General features: G+C 44.9%; 1 protein-coding gene across 1 annotated transcript in view; it reads right to left on the bottom strand.

The window, feature by feature from the left end:
• POLA1 (DNA polymerase alpha 1, catalytic subunit) overlaps positions 1 to 16,200 on the bottom strand; it is a 3,104,727-nt gene that overhangs the window by 2,522,031 nt on the left and 566,496 nt on the right. The window contains exons 14-15 of the mRNA XM_044072304.1: positions 15,299 to 15,437; positions 14,718 to 14,875 (exon numbers count right to left, since the gene is read on the bottom strand). Of these exons, the coding sequence (XP_043928239.1) occupies positions 14,718 to 14,875; positions 15,299 to 15,437 (297 nt within the window). The remainder of the gene's footprint in view (positions 1 to 14,717; positions 14,876 to 15,298; positions 15,438 to 16,200) is intronic.

Here is a 16,200-nt window from a genome sequence, read left to right as displayed (position 1 = left end):
TGTAGTCCTTGAAGGCTGTCAGAGCATTCTGTACAGCTAACATTGCTTTTTGACTGATATGTAGGTGAATTTGATTTGGGTTCCATTTGCCCTGAATGCACTTCCTGCCAGGTAAGCCCCCCATGCACAGTCTGATGAATCTGTAGTTAGGGTTTAGGCAGCAGGGGGAGTGTGAATGGTAGTCCCTTGTTTAGGTGGCAGGCCTCTGCCCACCATAGGAACTTCAGGCATAGGCAAGGTATGATAGGAATCATTGTTTCCAGGCTGTGACAATGTTGACTCCATAGACTTTTTACATACTACTGTAGTTTCCTCATATGCAGTCTTGCATATGGAATTAGAAGAATGAAGGAGGCCATGAAACCCAAGGCTTGCAGTATTTGTCTTGCAGATAGCAGGGTTTTTGTAGCCACTTGGTTTGAATTAAGTTACCAAATGAATTTGCTTCTCTGGCATGAGGAAAGCCATCTGGGCAGTTGTATTCAAGCTTGCACCCAGGAATGTAATCTGTTGACAGGGTACCAGTTGTGATTTCTTTTCGTTTATGGTGTACCCCAGACAAATTAGAACCTTTTTTACAAATGCCAGATGATTTAAAAGTATGCCCTGATTTTCTGCCTGAATTAGACAATCGTCCAGGTATGGATATATTTGAATATTTCTTTGCCTGCAAAAAGCAATAACTGGAGCCAGGCACTTTGTGAATACCTTCAGCACAGTAGACAAGCCAAACGGCAGTGCAGAGAACTGATAATACAAGTAGCCTGCTTTGAAGCGTAGCCATCTTCTGCATGATTCCCTGATTGGGATGTGCAGGTATGCTTCTTTTAAATTTAGAGTTGCCAACCAGGCATCTTTGCCTAGCATAAGAAGCAATTGGTGAAGACTCAGCATCTTGAATTTTGGAATCTCCAGAAAGGTGTTTAGAGTAGACAGGTCCAGGATTGGATGCCATGATCCGTCTTTTCTGGGTACCAGAAAGTCTGGAATAGAAACCTTGTCCCTTTTCCTCTTCTGGTACCAGTTAAATAGCCATGCTTGAGGGAAAGTACTTCTTTTTGAGCCTCTGCCCACCGATTTGGGGGCAGGTCTGGCCACCCGTTTGGTGTTGGCAATGTGTGGAAATGAAATCTGTATCCCTGGGACACTATATTTAAAACCCATTTGTCCTGGGTTATGAGTTCCCAGTTCTTTGCATGAAGTGCAATCTTTCCCCCCAAAGGGGTGGTCAAAAGATAAGTGCTTGGGAATTTTTAAAGAAAGTCATTGAGACTGTTTACCATAGGGGGGTGTCTTATTTCCAGATTTGGAAGTGGAGGCCCCCCACTGCTTAGTTCCGAGAGTCCCCTGGGACTGAAAAGTACAGTTTTGTACCTACCATAAATGTAGATGTTCGAGTGCTAATACAGCTGCAGTCATAACAGATGGGTTCTCCTGCCGTCAGGCGGGTCCTCGGTCGGCCGAATTCCAAAGTCTAGGTCCGGCGTCGGTCGGCGTCGCTTCTTCCCTGACGTCAGTGCGACAGGGGTACAAAGGAACCAGCCGACGCCATTTTCTTCAGTTTTTCTTGCCCCAGATGTCAGGTGCCCCCAGAAGGAAGGCAATACATAAATTTGTGTAATAAAGCAATGCAATATAATCAAAATACAGTAGTTGCAAGCAAATACACCATAAATGAATACCCCAATCAGGTTGTATGAGGAGGTGTTAGCCAACAGGCCTGTCCCAAGAGGGGAAGGAGGGAGGGAAACCTGGACTGCAGCTGTATTAGCACTCGAACATCTACATTTATGGTAGGTACAAAAGTGTACTACGTTCATCGTGCATACAGCTGCAGTCATAACAGATGGGTAGAATCCCAAAGCTAAGAAAGGGGTGGTAGGCACTAGGTGGAACTAGGAGGAGCCAGGATGCCCTGCAAGACTGCAGTGGCAAAGCCTGCTCTAATTTTGGAGTATAATGGTAGGTGGTAGTGCTTGGAGAAGGTATGCACAGAACTCCAAGTGGCTGCTTCCAAAATATCTTTGGTAGGAACTCCTCTGAGGAAAGCTGCAGAGGTAGCTGTGGCCCTTGTGGAGTGAGATCTGATGCCTGTAGACACAGTTTTGCCATGAAAAGAATAGCAAAAGCGTATGCAGTGGGCTATCCATTTTGAGATTGTCTGTTTGGAAATTGTCTTTCCTTCAGCTCCTACAGCACAGGACACAAAGAGCTGTTCTGATTTTCTGAAAAGCTTTGTTCTGTCCAAATAATAATGCAGTTGTCTATGGATGTCCAAGGAATGTAGTAATCTCTCCCCTTTGTTTTGAGGATTAGGATAAAAGGTAGGTAAGTGCATGGCCGGATTTAAAGCTACCCTGGATACCACTTTAGGCATAAAGGACGGGTTGGTTCGTAACGAAACTCTGTCCTGATGGTAAAAGGCTGCACAGCCATGAGAGCTTGTAGTTCCGAAACTCTACGAGCTGAGGTAATAGCCAGAAGGAAAGCTGTTTTCCAGGACAAATATTGCAAATCTGATGAGGCAGCTGGCTCAAAGGGAAGCAAGGTCAGTTTTTCCAGAATTAAATTGAGATCCCAAGCAGGTATTGGTTGTTTCCTTGGGGGTCTTAGATTCTTAGCCCCTCTGAGGAACTGTCTTAAGAGAAGGTGAGAGAATAAGGGTGGATCAGTGTTGTATTCTGCAGAAATGGCTGAGGCATGGATTTTGATGGAGGAGCATGAAAGTCCACTGCTTAGCAGCTCAAGCTAGATACTGTAGTATTTGAGGTAAATTCAGTTTTCCAGGATCCTGGCCCTTTTTCTCATTCCAGACACAAAACCGTTTCCATTTTGCAGAGTAAGCTTTTCTAGTTGACGGCCTTCTGGTCTCCAAAATGACATCCTGCACCTCCTTGGAGAGTGGGGTCTGTTGTGATGCTAAGGAATCTTCCATGCGGCTAGACTGAGTGTTTTTAGCTGGCTGTGAAGAGTTTTGAAGCTGTGCCGAGTCAGGAGAAGAGGCATTAGAGGCAGGGTCCATGGTGGGGAATGCGTCAGGCTCCTCAGGAGTGGGTACCAGTGTTGTCTTGGCCAGTCTGGAGCAATGAGAATCATCTTTGGTTTGTCATCTCTGGTTTTCAATAGAACTTTGGGCAGCAGAGGAAGAGGTGGGAAGGCATAAACTGTCATTGATGTCCAACTGAAAGAGAGAGCGTCCACTCTCCAGGCCTTTGGATGGAAAATCCTTGAGCAGAATTTTGCCAATTGGTGATTTTTGTGGGAGGCAAAGAGATCTATGTCTGACCTTCCCCATGCTTGGATTATTTCTGTAAAAACGTTTGGATGCAATTTCCATTCGTGTGGATCTGTCATATTTCTGCTTAGGTTGTCTGCCAGCGTGTTTTCCTTGCCTGTCAAGTACTGTGCTTGTAGTTCGATTTGTAAGTCCATGGCCATGTTCCAAAGTGACATGGCCAGTCTGCATAGGGGGTATGAATGTGTTCCTCCCTGCTTGTTACCACATAACTGTGGTGCTGTCCGTTCTTATCAATAGTTGACCTGGTTGCAGAAGGTCTTTGAAAGCTATAATAGCATTTATTACTGCTAGCATTTCCTTTTGACTGATGTGAAGGTGTTTTTCTTTTTGGGACCATTTGCCCTGAATGCACCGATCTGTCATGTGCGCCCCCCAGGCGTAGTCCGAGGCGTCTGTTGTGATGACTTGATTTGCTTGAGGCTTGCTGAATGGAAGACCTGTGTTTGTTTGGCATGCCTGAGCCCACCACAGAAATTCCTTTTGTAGACATGGAATTAGTGGTATTATTGTTTCCAAACTGTGGCTGTGTTGAGACCATAGGTTTTTCAGGTACCATTGAAGTTTCCTCATATGCAGCTTTGAACATGGGATTAGTAAGATGCAATATGCCATGAATCCCAGAGTCTGTAGCATTTTCCTTGCAGTCAGCCTGGTGCAATTTGCTAGTGCTCTGAAGTATTGAGTTAGTTGCCCCTGCTTCTCTGGCGTGAGGTAGGCCATCTGGGTGTTTGTGTCCAAGTTGGCACCCAGGAAAATTATCTTCCGAGAGGGTATTAGCCTTGATTTCTTTTTGTTGACTGTGTATCCCAGAGAGTTCATAAGCCAGATGTTTCAGAAGAATGTGCTTGCTGTCCGCTTGGATCAGGCAGTCGCCCAAATAGGGGTATATTTGTATCCCTTGAAGTCTGCAGTAGGCAATTACTGATGCCAGGCATTTTGTGAATACTCTGGGCGCAGTAGATAAGCCAAATGGCAATGCAGAGAATTGATAATGGGTTGAACCTGCAAGAAATCTGAGGTATCTTCTGCAATTTTGTCTGATTGGGACATGCAGGTATGCCTCCTTGAGGTCCAATGTTACCAGCCAAGACTCCTTGCCCAGCATGGGAAGAAGCTGCTGTAGAGTGAGCATCTTGAATTTTGGTACAAGTAGAAATGTGTTTAGGATGGATAGGTCCAAAATAGGTCTCCAATCTTTTCCCTTCCTTGGTACCAGGAATAGTCTGGAATAAAAACCTTGACCTTGTTCATGCGTAGGTACCTCTTGAATAGCTTTCATGTCTATGCATGTCTATGAGATCTGTAATTTGCCTTTGTGCCTCTGCCCTTTGATTGTGTGGCAGGTTTGGCATGCCTCTCATTTTTGGAAGGGTGTGAAAATGGAATCTGTAGCCTCCGTTTATAATGTCCAGGATCCATTTGTCTTTTGTGACAATATGCCAATTTTTTGAAAATAATGCCAGTTTTCCTCCTAAGAGGGCTGCCATTTGAGTCTTGCTTGGCATGCAAAGGAAAGTCATTGGGCTTGCTTTCTGAATGATTGAGAGTTATCCTCACCACCTCTTTGTGTAGGAGCTTGCCATTGTCTGCCTCTAAACGATCCTTGGGATTGTCCTCTGCCCCTCGGGTGCCTGTATCTACCTCTTTGGGGTCTGTCCGTGGCTGGAAAGGACCAATTTTTGGAAGGCCAATTTCTACTGAAACGTGAGGGTTGTACCTGTAGAAAATCTTTCACAGTTTGCATTGATTTAGCCTTTTCCTCCATTTTCCTTAATACCTCCTCAGCATTAGCACCAAAATAATACATCCTTTTGTAGAGGGGCATCTAGTAATTTAGCTTTGACATGATCAGGCAAGGTTTGTTCCTTGAGCCAGGCATGTCTACGTATGACTGATCCTGTAACAGCAGCTCTACATGAGGCCTCTAGAGCATCAAAACCACACTGTAAGGTATGCTTACCCACTTGTTCTGCACTATGCATCAAATCCTGCAACTCCTTCAAGTCTGGTTGTTCACGTTGTGACATTTTACTTTTCAATTGTGATAACAAAAACTGTTGGTATTTTAGCATATGGAACTGACAGTTTAAGGCCCTCATGGTTAAGGTAGCCGAAGTATATACCTTTTTCCCCACCTTTCTAAGGATCTGGAATCTCTCTCGGAAGGTAATGGATTTTTAGCAGTGGAGGCCTTAATTCCCTCGGGGCCCTCTGAGATGGTTTCTGGGTCAGCAGCATGGCTTTTGTATAGAAATTGGTGTGAGTCAGGAACCCTGTAGTACCTGTCAGGCTTGACTGGGGCTGGAGGCAGAGAATCCGGGTTAAGGCAGGCCTCCGAGTAAACATCATCTAGGATGTCCAAGACAGGAGGTATAGCCAGAGGCCTGTGCTGAGGTAGCAAGAGAAATTCCCTAAGCCTTTTCTTGGAATCTGAATAATCTTGGCCTTCCCAGTGGAAGTGTTCCCTTAAGGTATGCAAAGTTTCCCCAAATGAGTAATCCTCTGGGGGGGATACAGAAGGAATGGACTCCTCTGCATCAGAGTCTTCAAAAGGGGAATAAGAATGTTCCTGATCATCAGAGTGCTCTGAAATAATGGAGCCCTGATCAGAGGAGGGGGATTCTTCCTCCACTCTGGGCCTTTTGTCCGGTGGGGGTTGAGAACCCCTGATAAGAGTAATTAAATCCTCAGCCATTTTAAGCATCTGTTTTTTAGGCATGGGGCCTGGAGATGGGCCCTGTGTAGCTTGTCTCTTAGAATGCATGGCTGCTTTAGACTTAGTGAAAGCCTTGATGGAAAAAGAAGAGGAAGGTCTGAAGACACCTTGAGTGGAGGTAGACCTGTCCACATTTTGAGGTTCAACGCCAAGAGTGGCTTCAATATCTGTAGTCGGGGTGAGGGCCGAGGAGCCTGCGACCTCGGGCACAGGAGACACCGCCAATGAAGTGTCGCCAGTAGTCAGGGGCTGCGTAGGCGCCTCGCTGAGAACCGGACCACGTGTAGTCGGCTTTGGCATGGTGTCGGTAGAGGCCACGGACCTCGTGTGTCGGTCCTTATCTTTGCGTTTTTTAGACAAAACTTAAGTCGGAGTATCCGATAACGTAATATAGTTAAATGTTTTTCCAAAACAATGCTGGGCGAACTTCGCCCGACACTTAATGGTGCGTTTGTTGAATGTAGCACAAAAGCGACAGACCGAGACGTCGTGGTCTGGGCCTAAACAAGGTATACAGAGGGAATGGAAATCCTTATGCGGTATTCCCACATGAAATACAATTATTAACTTTGTCTGACATCGGTCTGAGGCAAGAAAAGTTTCCCCAACGGGGTACTTAGCTTTCAAGAAGACTTCGGTTTCAAAACTTTCGTAATTTCAGGAGCTGGCTGACCGGCACTTGCGAACTGCTTCTGCTTCGGGCACTGCGCGGCAAGAAAGACTGAAGAAAATGGCGTCAGCTGGTTCCTTTATACCCCTGTCGCACTGACGTCAGGGAAGAAGCGACGACAACAGATGCCGGACCTAGACTTTGGAATTCGGCCGACCGAGGACCCGCCTGACGGCAAGAGAACCCATCTGTTATGACTGCAGCTGTATGCACGATGAACATCCTGGTGTTTTTGCTGTGTCTTGGTTTGGCTTGACAGGACCTGGAAGGAACTGGAAAGGATCACTTCTTAGTAGGCCAGTGCCTACTAAATCTTGGAGGATGTACTTGTAAAAAAATCTGTAACAGTTTGCATAGATTTAGCTTTATCTTCCATCTTTTTAAGAACTTCTTCAGCCTTATTGCCAAACATGCGGTCCTGATTTAAAGGAGCATCCAACAATTTCGCTTTAACATGATCAGGCAAAGGTTGCTCCTTAAGCCAAGCATGCCTTTTAAGCACAGACCCAGTAACTGCAGCCCTGCAAGAGGCCTCTAAAGAATCAAAACCACATTACAAAGTATGTTTCCCAACTTGTTTAGCAGAATGCATTAAATCCTGTAAGTATATTTTCCACACAGTCAGGAATCAGCATAATTTTCTGTTGAAACAGTCCAATAATATGCTGTTGATATTTTAACATATGAAATTGGCAGTTTAAAGCTCTGATTGCCAAGGTTGCAGAGGTATAAACCTTTTTACCCCATCTATCCAGCACCCTGGAGTCTTTATCAGAAGGGTAGGATTTTTAGCAGTAGAAGCCTTAATGCCCTTGGGCCCCTGAGAAATAGTCTCTGGATCTGCAACAGGATTTTTGAAAAGGAACTTGTAGGACTCAGGAACCCTGTAGTATCTCTGTCAGGTTTACTAGGAGCTGGAGGCAGGGAATCAGGGGCCAAAATGGATTCTGAGAACACATCCTCAACAATGTCTAGTACAGGAGGTATAGTCAAAGGCCTATGCTGAGGTAGAAGGAAATCCCCAAGCCTCTTTTTTTGAATCAGAAAATTCCTGGCCTTCCCAGTGGAAATGCTCCCTTAAGGTATGTAAAGTTTCCCCAAAAAAATCCTCAGGAGGGGAAGCACAGGGAATGGAATCCTCTGCATCAGAATCCTCATAAGTAGGTATGGACAAATGCAGATCAGGATTCTGTTTCTTCTGAGGATCAGAAGATTCATAATCGAGCTCAGCCCCAGGCCTCTTGGGGGGGGGGGGGTTGACTACCCCTGATTACAGTAATTAGATCTTCAGCCATTTTTATCATTTGTTTTTTAGGCATAGAGGCCTGAGCATGTGGCCTGGGTGTTTTTTTAGACATAGATGGAGATTTAGGCCTTAGTAATTAAGGCGGTGTTGATTTAATATGCAAGTCTGTAGGCCTGAATATACCTTCAGAAGCCGGTGCCTGCACAGTGGCTCCGGACCCATCCAAGGTAGAGACATCCGCAGGTTCCATAGTTGAAGTATCTCACGGCATACCGGACTCCGAATGGGTCTCAGTAGAGGCCTGCGAATCAGAAGTAGCTGGTATCAGGGGCTGCGAAAGCGCCCGAGTACCGGTGAACTTGCGACTGGCTTAGGAAAAGTGTCGTCTGCTGTTTTGGACCTCGGCAGCCTGTCTCTGTCTTCATCTTTGCATTTTTTCAGAATCCCGGTAGTCGGACGGCTAAATGACATTTCTGGATAATTAAACCGAGAACCAAAATATTTAGAGGCAAAAATGTACCGACGACGTATAGTGCGCTGACTAAAAGCACAAAACTGACAGTAAGGTACGTCGTGGTCAGAGCCTAGGCAAGGAATACAGTACGGATGAAAATCTTTGAGGTATTTGCTTTCCACAAGTAATGCAATTATTAACTTCTACTGACATCGGTAAGGAGCAAGAAAAAGTTTCCCCAACGGGGTACTTAGCTTTAAGTTGAAGACTTCGGTTCTGAAACTCGAAAATGAAAATTTCAGGAGTCGGCCAACTGGCACTTGTGAACTGCTTCTGCTTCGGGCACTGCACGGCAAGAAAGACTGATGTAATGGCGTCGGCTGCATGTTTTATACCCCTGACGACCTGACGTCATGGAAGAAGGGACAGCAACTGACGCAGGACCCAAGACTTTGTTAATCAGGCCAACTGAGGGCAACCTGCCAGCAGATTACCCAAATGTAATGACTCCAACAGTGAAACACGAAGAACATCCGAGGAACTCTCCTGGGCAAGTTTCTTCTTTGTGGCTGCTGCTACCACCATAGCCTCTACAGGGGAGCCCTTGAACCATGCTGGTCTGTCTATGGGGGGACTTAAAATTTTGCCGGGTCTTTTTGGAATTGGTTCCATGGTATACAGTTCCTTCCATGCCCGTGAGGTGACCAGATCCACCAAAGGATCCACGGGAGGGGACACCCAGGAAGTAGATAGGCCCATGCCAAAAGCCTCCAGGAACATGGACTCGTCAAAAGAAGGTTTGGGGGCAGACCAACCTCCCCGTTGGCGCAGGATTTCCATGATTCTGTGAAGGTGACCTAGGGGAACCTTTTCCATCATCCAAGTCCGTATCCTCGGTGAGGGACCCGGGGGGGGGGGGTCCAAGTGCCTCCTCTTGCACATATGCTTGCGAGGTACCTTTTTGGTGGGGCTCTCTGGGGGGAACTGGCAAGCCACTTGTTTCTTTGGGGGAACCATCTGGGGCTCCTCGAGCACAAGCTGTCCCTCTGGTAAAACAATGGGGACCGCAGCAAGAGCTGTGGGGGTCTGGGTGGAGTCCAAGGAGGCAGTCAGGGGTCTCAATCCAGCGGAACCCTTTCTACCATGTCACACACCGGAGAGCAAATCTCCTGATAAACCAATAAAGAGGCCGGTCTCCCTGGGTCCGAGAGAATCAGAGTTGGGCCCGAGTTGGGCGGAGCTCCAAGAGAGGGAACTTTCCCATACGAAGGCGGAGCTGATGAAAAAGTTCCACTCCCTCAGATCAGACACCCAAGCTCTGGCTCAGAGAGCGGCTCAGATCTGAGCTGGTCGGATCAGACACACTCCAAGCAGCTGTCGGCATCGAGGAAGTGGGTACCTTCAGCAATGACCCCCCTGACTAAAGCCATCCTCGGATCCAAATACTCCGAACCTGATGGTCGGATCAGAGATGGAGATATCAGCTGGAAAAAGGGAAGCGAGCTCCCCCCTTCTGAGGGAGAGGGGGCTGGCAAGGGGCCCATCTGGATCACAGCACGGATGAACCTCATCATTTTATCCATATCAACCTCAGACAAAGACCGGGACAGACTTCGACCTTGCAGGTCGGGGCACCAAGGCCCTAGAAGCTGAGCGTGTCTCCTCCGGTTCCGGGGAGAACCTCAGAGATCGGAGACGAGGGGAGTCACGGAATTGTAAGGTTTTTACTGGTGAAGGGAGGTCCGGAAACCTCTTACGCTTTTCCCTCACCTTTGACTCCCTTTCCTTCTCTCTGCTCCTTTTCTCCTCCACTTCAACAAGCTTCTGCACAGGAGTTCGAGTCCCAGCCTGGGAGGGAGGAGAAGCCAGGGGAAGAGAGGAATGAGAGGCAGCCACAGCAGCCGCTAAAACTGAAGACGAGGCAACAGTCTCAGAAGGGGGAAGAAGGTCTTTTAGGGCCAACTTGGCCTTCCTATCTTTAATGGCGTGAAAGTTGAACCCTGCACATATAGTGCACTCTACACTCAGATAGGCCACGCCCAAGGACATAGCACACAGAGTCTGGCCATCTGCAGGGGATAACTTATGGCCACACTTAGTGCGTCTTTTGAAAATAGGCTTAGGCTTGTCAGCCATTCTATCAGAAGAAAGAAAACTAAATTTCTTTCTTTCTGAGAACACCCACTCACCACACACACAGAACACACTGAGGGTGGGAGGGGAAGCAAAATAAATCTACACAACTACTCCAATTACCATAAAAACTATAAACTCGATGCACCAAGCGAGGAGAGGAGAAAGGGGAACCTAACTCTATCACTATCTAAATATTTTAAGGAAAAATAAACATTTTTAAAGTCTTTACCCACTTGAAAACCAGGAGCTCTAGAGATCACGATGCATAAGCTATTCGCAGTAAACGAGATCTGGGGGTTGGAAGGTAGTGGAGATGTATTATGGGTAAGGAGAGGAGCTCGGGAGCAGATGCTAGTAAAGTTGCAGGCTTGGATCTGATCTGGATCCGTATCCCACAGGTTGAAGACCAAATGAAGCAAACTACTTCAGATCATTAACTACACTAAAATAACTTTCAGTGTATGAAGCATCATAATTTCGCCTGATATTGCAAAAAAGACAAGCCAGTTAGGCACTTCTAGTGTCAGACCAGATTTTAAAAATCGTTAAGCACACCTGCTTAAGTTAAGATCAGGTATCACACTAAGCAGTAAAATCAGCCAGTAGTAGACAGCAAATGACATAAGCAAAATTAGAGAGAGATTTCTTACTGTTTGCTGCCTTGTGTTAGTAATCTTCACTTTTTAACTTTCTATCTTTAAAAACAAAGTGTCACATTGTCTTTCTGACAGCACTTGGTAAATGCTTAACGGCTTTGAAAATCACCAAAACACTTGGTGCTTTTTTTTCCTGTAACTAATAGTACATGGAGCAGAAGAAGCTCCATGCACTACAAATTATCGGGTCACCAAACATAACCCTAAGTTGTGTGTTCTTGACACAGATGCCAAGATTCACCTCAAGCTTTGCTCTCAAGGTGAATTTCTTGGTATCCATATCTCAAACACATCATGCAAAAGTTATGATCACAAAGATCCACTCATAATCCTGTATTAGCAAACAAGGACCACCGACCCTCCACCCAAAATCTGCTAATTTTGCATACCTAAAAAACTGCTGGTTCCATAATAAACTGATTGTAACCTCATCCTTCACCCTACTAGAAACTGCCTTATGCCAGCCCCAAGCAGCACTTGGCATGACTCCATCTACAGCAATGCATCCAGTTCTGCAGCCTTACAGCTTTTAACTAGAAACAGGGTAGTATACAGAAAACAACAAAAGTTATGCATTATTTGATTACTGATGTACACGAAGACTAGAATAACTCACCACGCAAAGTCTTAAGGGACACAAAGTATGTGATAAAAACAATGTTCAAGTGAGTACTACAGTTAAAAAATCCAAGAACAAGCCAGAATCTGAAGTTAAAGGGCACAGAGACTTGGGGATAACACAAGCGTTCAAATAGCCTGTTGGTTCAAGCCTAAGAATAAGAGCAGGACAGGCAAGTATCACATTCGGAATCCTTTTATCCCCAATGTTGTCTAGAGAAGGTATTGAGTTTTGCTGGTTCTTGTGCCTTTTTTTGGAAGGTGGGATACAGAATGTCTAACAGAGAAGTGTAGGCCATATCCACAACAGAGGAAGTCAGATGTGCTTACAAAAGCCAGATTCCACACAGCGCCTTTCAGTGTGTTTACTGCCTAGTTCAAGAGCAAAACATTAGTGAGTGTTTAATCTCCCAAGGATTTATGACTAAGTGAATAAGTTGAGGCACAACAGCTCACAGGTACACACCAGCAAGCACAGCTCTCAACCAATCAGGGACAGACCTAGAAATAATCAGAAACACTTAAATTTTTAATACTATTAATCTGAGACATTGCTAGAATTACAGTGTGTGAATTAATATTCATTTTGTGAAGTAAAATAAGTCTACTACTCTAATTATGGTCATGATTTAACAAGTGTAATTCATCACATTTCTCCAAAAGCATCAGTTTGAGAGAGGAACAGGGGCAGAGCTAAAATTTGAGTCAAAGATCACGAACAGCTGTGGTGTGTGCAAGCATTCACCCCTTTCCTTAGGTGATGATGGCCATTTTAAACTGGCCTCTTGTCGCCTCTGCAAACACTTTTATCCTCTGGCAACCATGTCTCAAAAACAAATTCATGCACAGTGACCCTAAACTCACTTCTTGCCTCAAGTCCCTACCACAATCTGTAACCTGCCCCCTCAGTTCCACCCTGAATTCCTACTCAGCATTTATGCTCACTGCCTTCCTCCCTTTGCAGTTTCCATTTCTTCTTCATGTTCTTTTGTATTCTTCTACAAGCCTATCCATTTCACCATATATCCCTCCTATATGGCAGGGACCCTTTCCTGCAGACTTCTTTCTTTCTCTCTATGCGTTTGGCTCTGCATAGCCATCTCTTTTGCTGCATCCCTACACTTTACTGCCTTCTCCCTCCACCCATGCCTTACATCCTGGTTTCCTCCTCCTTGCCTGCTCTTCAACTGTCTCACTCATGTTCTCCCTTCAACATTTGCTGGGCCATCCCACTTACCTGTGTTCTTCTAACAAACTCTGTCCATTATTCTTAAATGGAGGAGACTGCACACAACATAACTCATCACTTCGTAACTAAAATGTCCAGCTCCTCAGCACAGAGGGATGAGTCTTGACTCCAACAATGCCAACAATTAGCAGCTTAGGTGCTGCAGAAGCTAGAGTTGGAGAGGGGGCTGAGAATTCAATGGCAGCTCACTCATCCTGATAGCGAGAAGCCACTGCACTCTGTCTCCTTAGACAGTATGTGCATGTGCAGGGCAAAACAGAGAGAGTAAAAGGAAAACTACTGCTTTGAGTAGCAGTAAAATGAAGGTGGTCCACACAGCCTACCTGGACCTCGCAAAAACCTTCGATACAATACCCCACTCGGGCATTATAGATAAGCTCACCAGCTTAAATATAAACCCCTATGTCACTAGATGGGTTGCAAACTGGCTCAAGGACAGAACCCACATGGTTAGAACTGTTGGAGCCATGTCAGACTCCAAGCCAGTTACAAGTGGCGTCCCACAAGGCTCAGTCCTGGGACCTCTCTTGTTCGGTATATATTTCTAGGCGGTACAGGCCAACAAGGAAGGACTGTGGCTGACCAAGTTCGCAGATGACTGCAAACTGGGCGCCATAATCAACTCTCCAGCCGACACAAGCATCCTCCAAAAGGGCCTCAGAAACAGACAACTGGTGCCAGAGCCATGGCCTCAAGCTAAACGCCAAAAAGTGTATATTCATCCCCTTTGGCAAAAACAAAGTGCCCACAAATTACCACATAGGTGGTAATCCATTAAGTACAGAAGAAGTCATTAGGGACCTGGGGACCCAAGTTGATAGCAATCTCTCATTTGACAACCACGTGGCCAAAGTGGTTAGAAAAACATTTTATATAGCCCACCTAATCATGAAGGGATTCACATCTAGATCAGGGGAGGTCATCGTGCCTCTTTACTCATCCCTCATCAGGCCCATAATTGAGTACAATGCCCCTTTGGGATGTACCTTACCAGACACCTGCAGCAACTGGAAAGACCCCAAAAGTACCTCACCAAGTGGATCAAAGGGCTCAAACAGATGCCATATGCTGCCCGGTTAAAGAAACTCCAGCTCTACTCAGTGGCATACCGCCTGCTCAGAGGCGATCTGTGCCTGACGATAAAGCCATGTTCAACCCGGAATTAATGGACATGCTGCACCTCAGAAAATCCAAATCCCATCGAGCTCACGCTCGAGAGACTTGAACCTCAGCACTGAAATAAATAGGACATGCTGGAGGGACAGATTCATAACCCAGAGGCTCCCTTCACTCTGGAATAAAATCCCAGTCCAGGTTAGGCAGAGTCCCACATTGACTCTCTTCAAGAGGAGTCTTGATGAGTGGATGGGAGATCGTAGGTTTACCCCGGCTATCACTTCTGTGTCACTGTTAGACAGAGGCACAGTATACTAACCTCAAAAAAAGGCATAGCAAAATTAATTTAAAATGGGTGGCGAAAGCCAAACACACTCTGGCTAGGCTTATAAATGCCCTAGGGCCGATAGCCTAGTATGAACCTATGAACCTATGATATCCCAATATGCACAGAGCTAGTCATGGGAAGAAATATTGAGATGGTCAGCTGGGGAACAGCAAAACGAAAAACCAAAAAATCACAAGTAATGTAAAAAGGGGAGGCGAAATTACGCTTACCTCATTTTGATGACTCTTTGTATTCTGCATAGTCTTCATGGTAACAGCCATTACTACAAGTGGAGGGGGTACTGCAGCATCTTTCACCACATTGACAAATTCAGGCTTCATTGCTATGGCTTCAACTTTGCACCAACTGACTGGCTGCTGACACAGCTCTACACAAAAAACACAAAGCATTTACTTAATTATCCAGTAACCCATACATTTACTGAACATATTTTTTTATTCCTCTACACAAGCAACAAAGGGTAAGATGTAACATGGCTACAGTGACTCCGAAATTATTCTGATCATAAATTATGAACATTACGCTTGGCGCCAAGATCTAAGAACTTCTCCTCAAGTCATAGGATAATCATTCACAAAGCAATCATCCCAGGATGGGTAGTAATAAAAACTTTTTTTTTTCTTTTTATTAATTAAAAATATGTTTCACTGATATGGTTTAAAAATTATCTTCATGCCACAATGAATGTTTCAGCCACAAATACCACCACCACAGTAAAGATCACACACATACTAAAATTATGCTTTTAACAAAAACGTTTAAGTGTCAAAATTATTCAGAAAATTCTTACGTGGTGTTTTTACATCAAGCCAGCAGGGTCCCTTGATCTTTCTACTCAACAGTAAGTGTTCCAGGCTTGAAGTGTTTGTTCCAAACACATGGGAAAAGGTCTCTCCTTTAAGGTCTTGAGGGAGTTGACACATTTCTGCCTAAAAAGAAAAATGTCAGATAAGTACAGTTTTAAACACTTGAGAACTTAAGTGTTGATTTTTGACAAGTTTTGTTGGAACTAAACTTTAATACAGCCAATCAACTGCCTTTCTGGCACCTATTCCCTTCAATTTAATATCTTAGAAGTCTACTTTAGATTTGCTTTTATAGTATAAAAGCACCGTCACTTATGGAGCAACGTCTCCTATTCTTTCAAGAGTGTATACATTTCCTGCTTCTTTATACTGCATTATTTTACATAGTGCATCTGTATAAACAAAAACCAAATGCAATAACAAGTTACTTGACACAGTATGACAGCGTTTCAGGGAATCCTCAGTTAAGCTAAGTAGTGCAACATACTTGACTTTAGGAGCCCATTAGTCAGTATGGATTGTGATGACTAAATACTAAACATTAAGGAGCAAGACATTTGTCAAAAATTATTTTTTATCCAAACTTAAGTATATACAGATGCAGAGAGAAACGCTTCCACATTGGTGATTACGATAAAGTAACAACAAACCAGCACAATCCACATTTGGGGTGAATGAAAATTTCCTTATACAAAAAGGCATGGACAATTAACATCTACATCCACCTAATTGTTAAAAGAGCAAGAACCCAATTGCCACCAGTCTCTCTCTGCACTAAATATTCTAACTCAAGTCTACATAGTTCCTACGAGGAAAATGCCAAGAATCAAACTTAAGATAACAGCTGGAGCTCTCAGCATAAATCCTTAAAGCATTCTGTGAGGCA

The sequence above is a fragment of the Protopterus annectens genome, chromosome 5.part0 (genome assembly GCF_019279795.1).
Source record: "Protopterus annectens isolate FY-2018-M chromosome 5.part0, PAN1.0, whole genome shotgun sequence".
Classification (NCBI taxonomy): Eukaryota; Metazoa; Chordata; order Ceratodontiformes; family Protopteridae; genus Protopterus; species Protopterus annectens.
The sequence above is the reverse complement of the archived record's forward strand: the minus strand, read 5'-3'. Positions and strand labels throughout refer to the sequence as shown.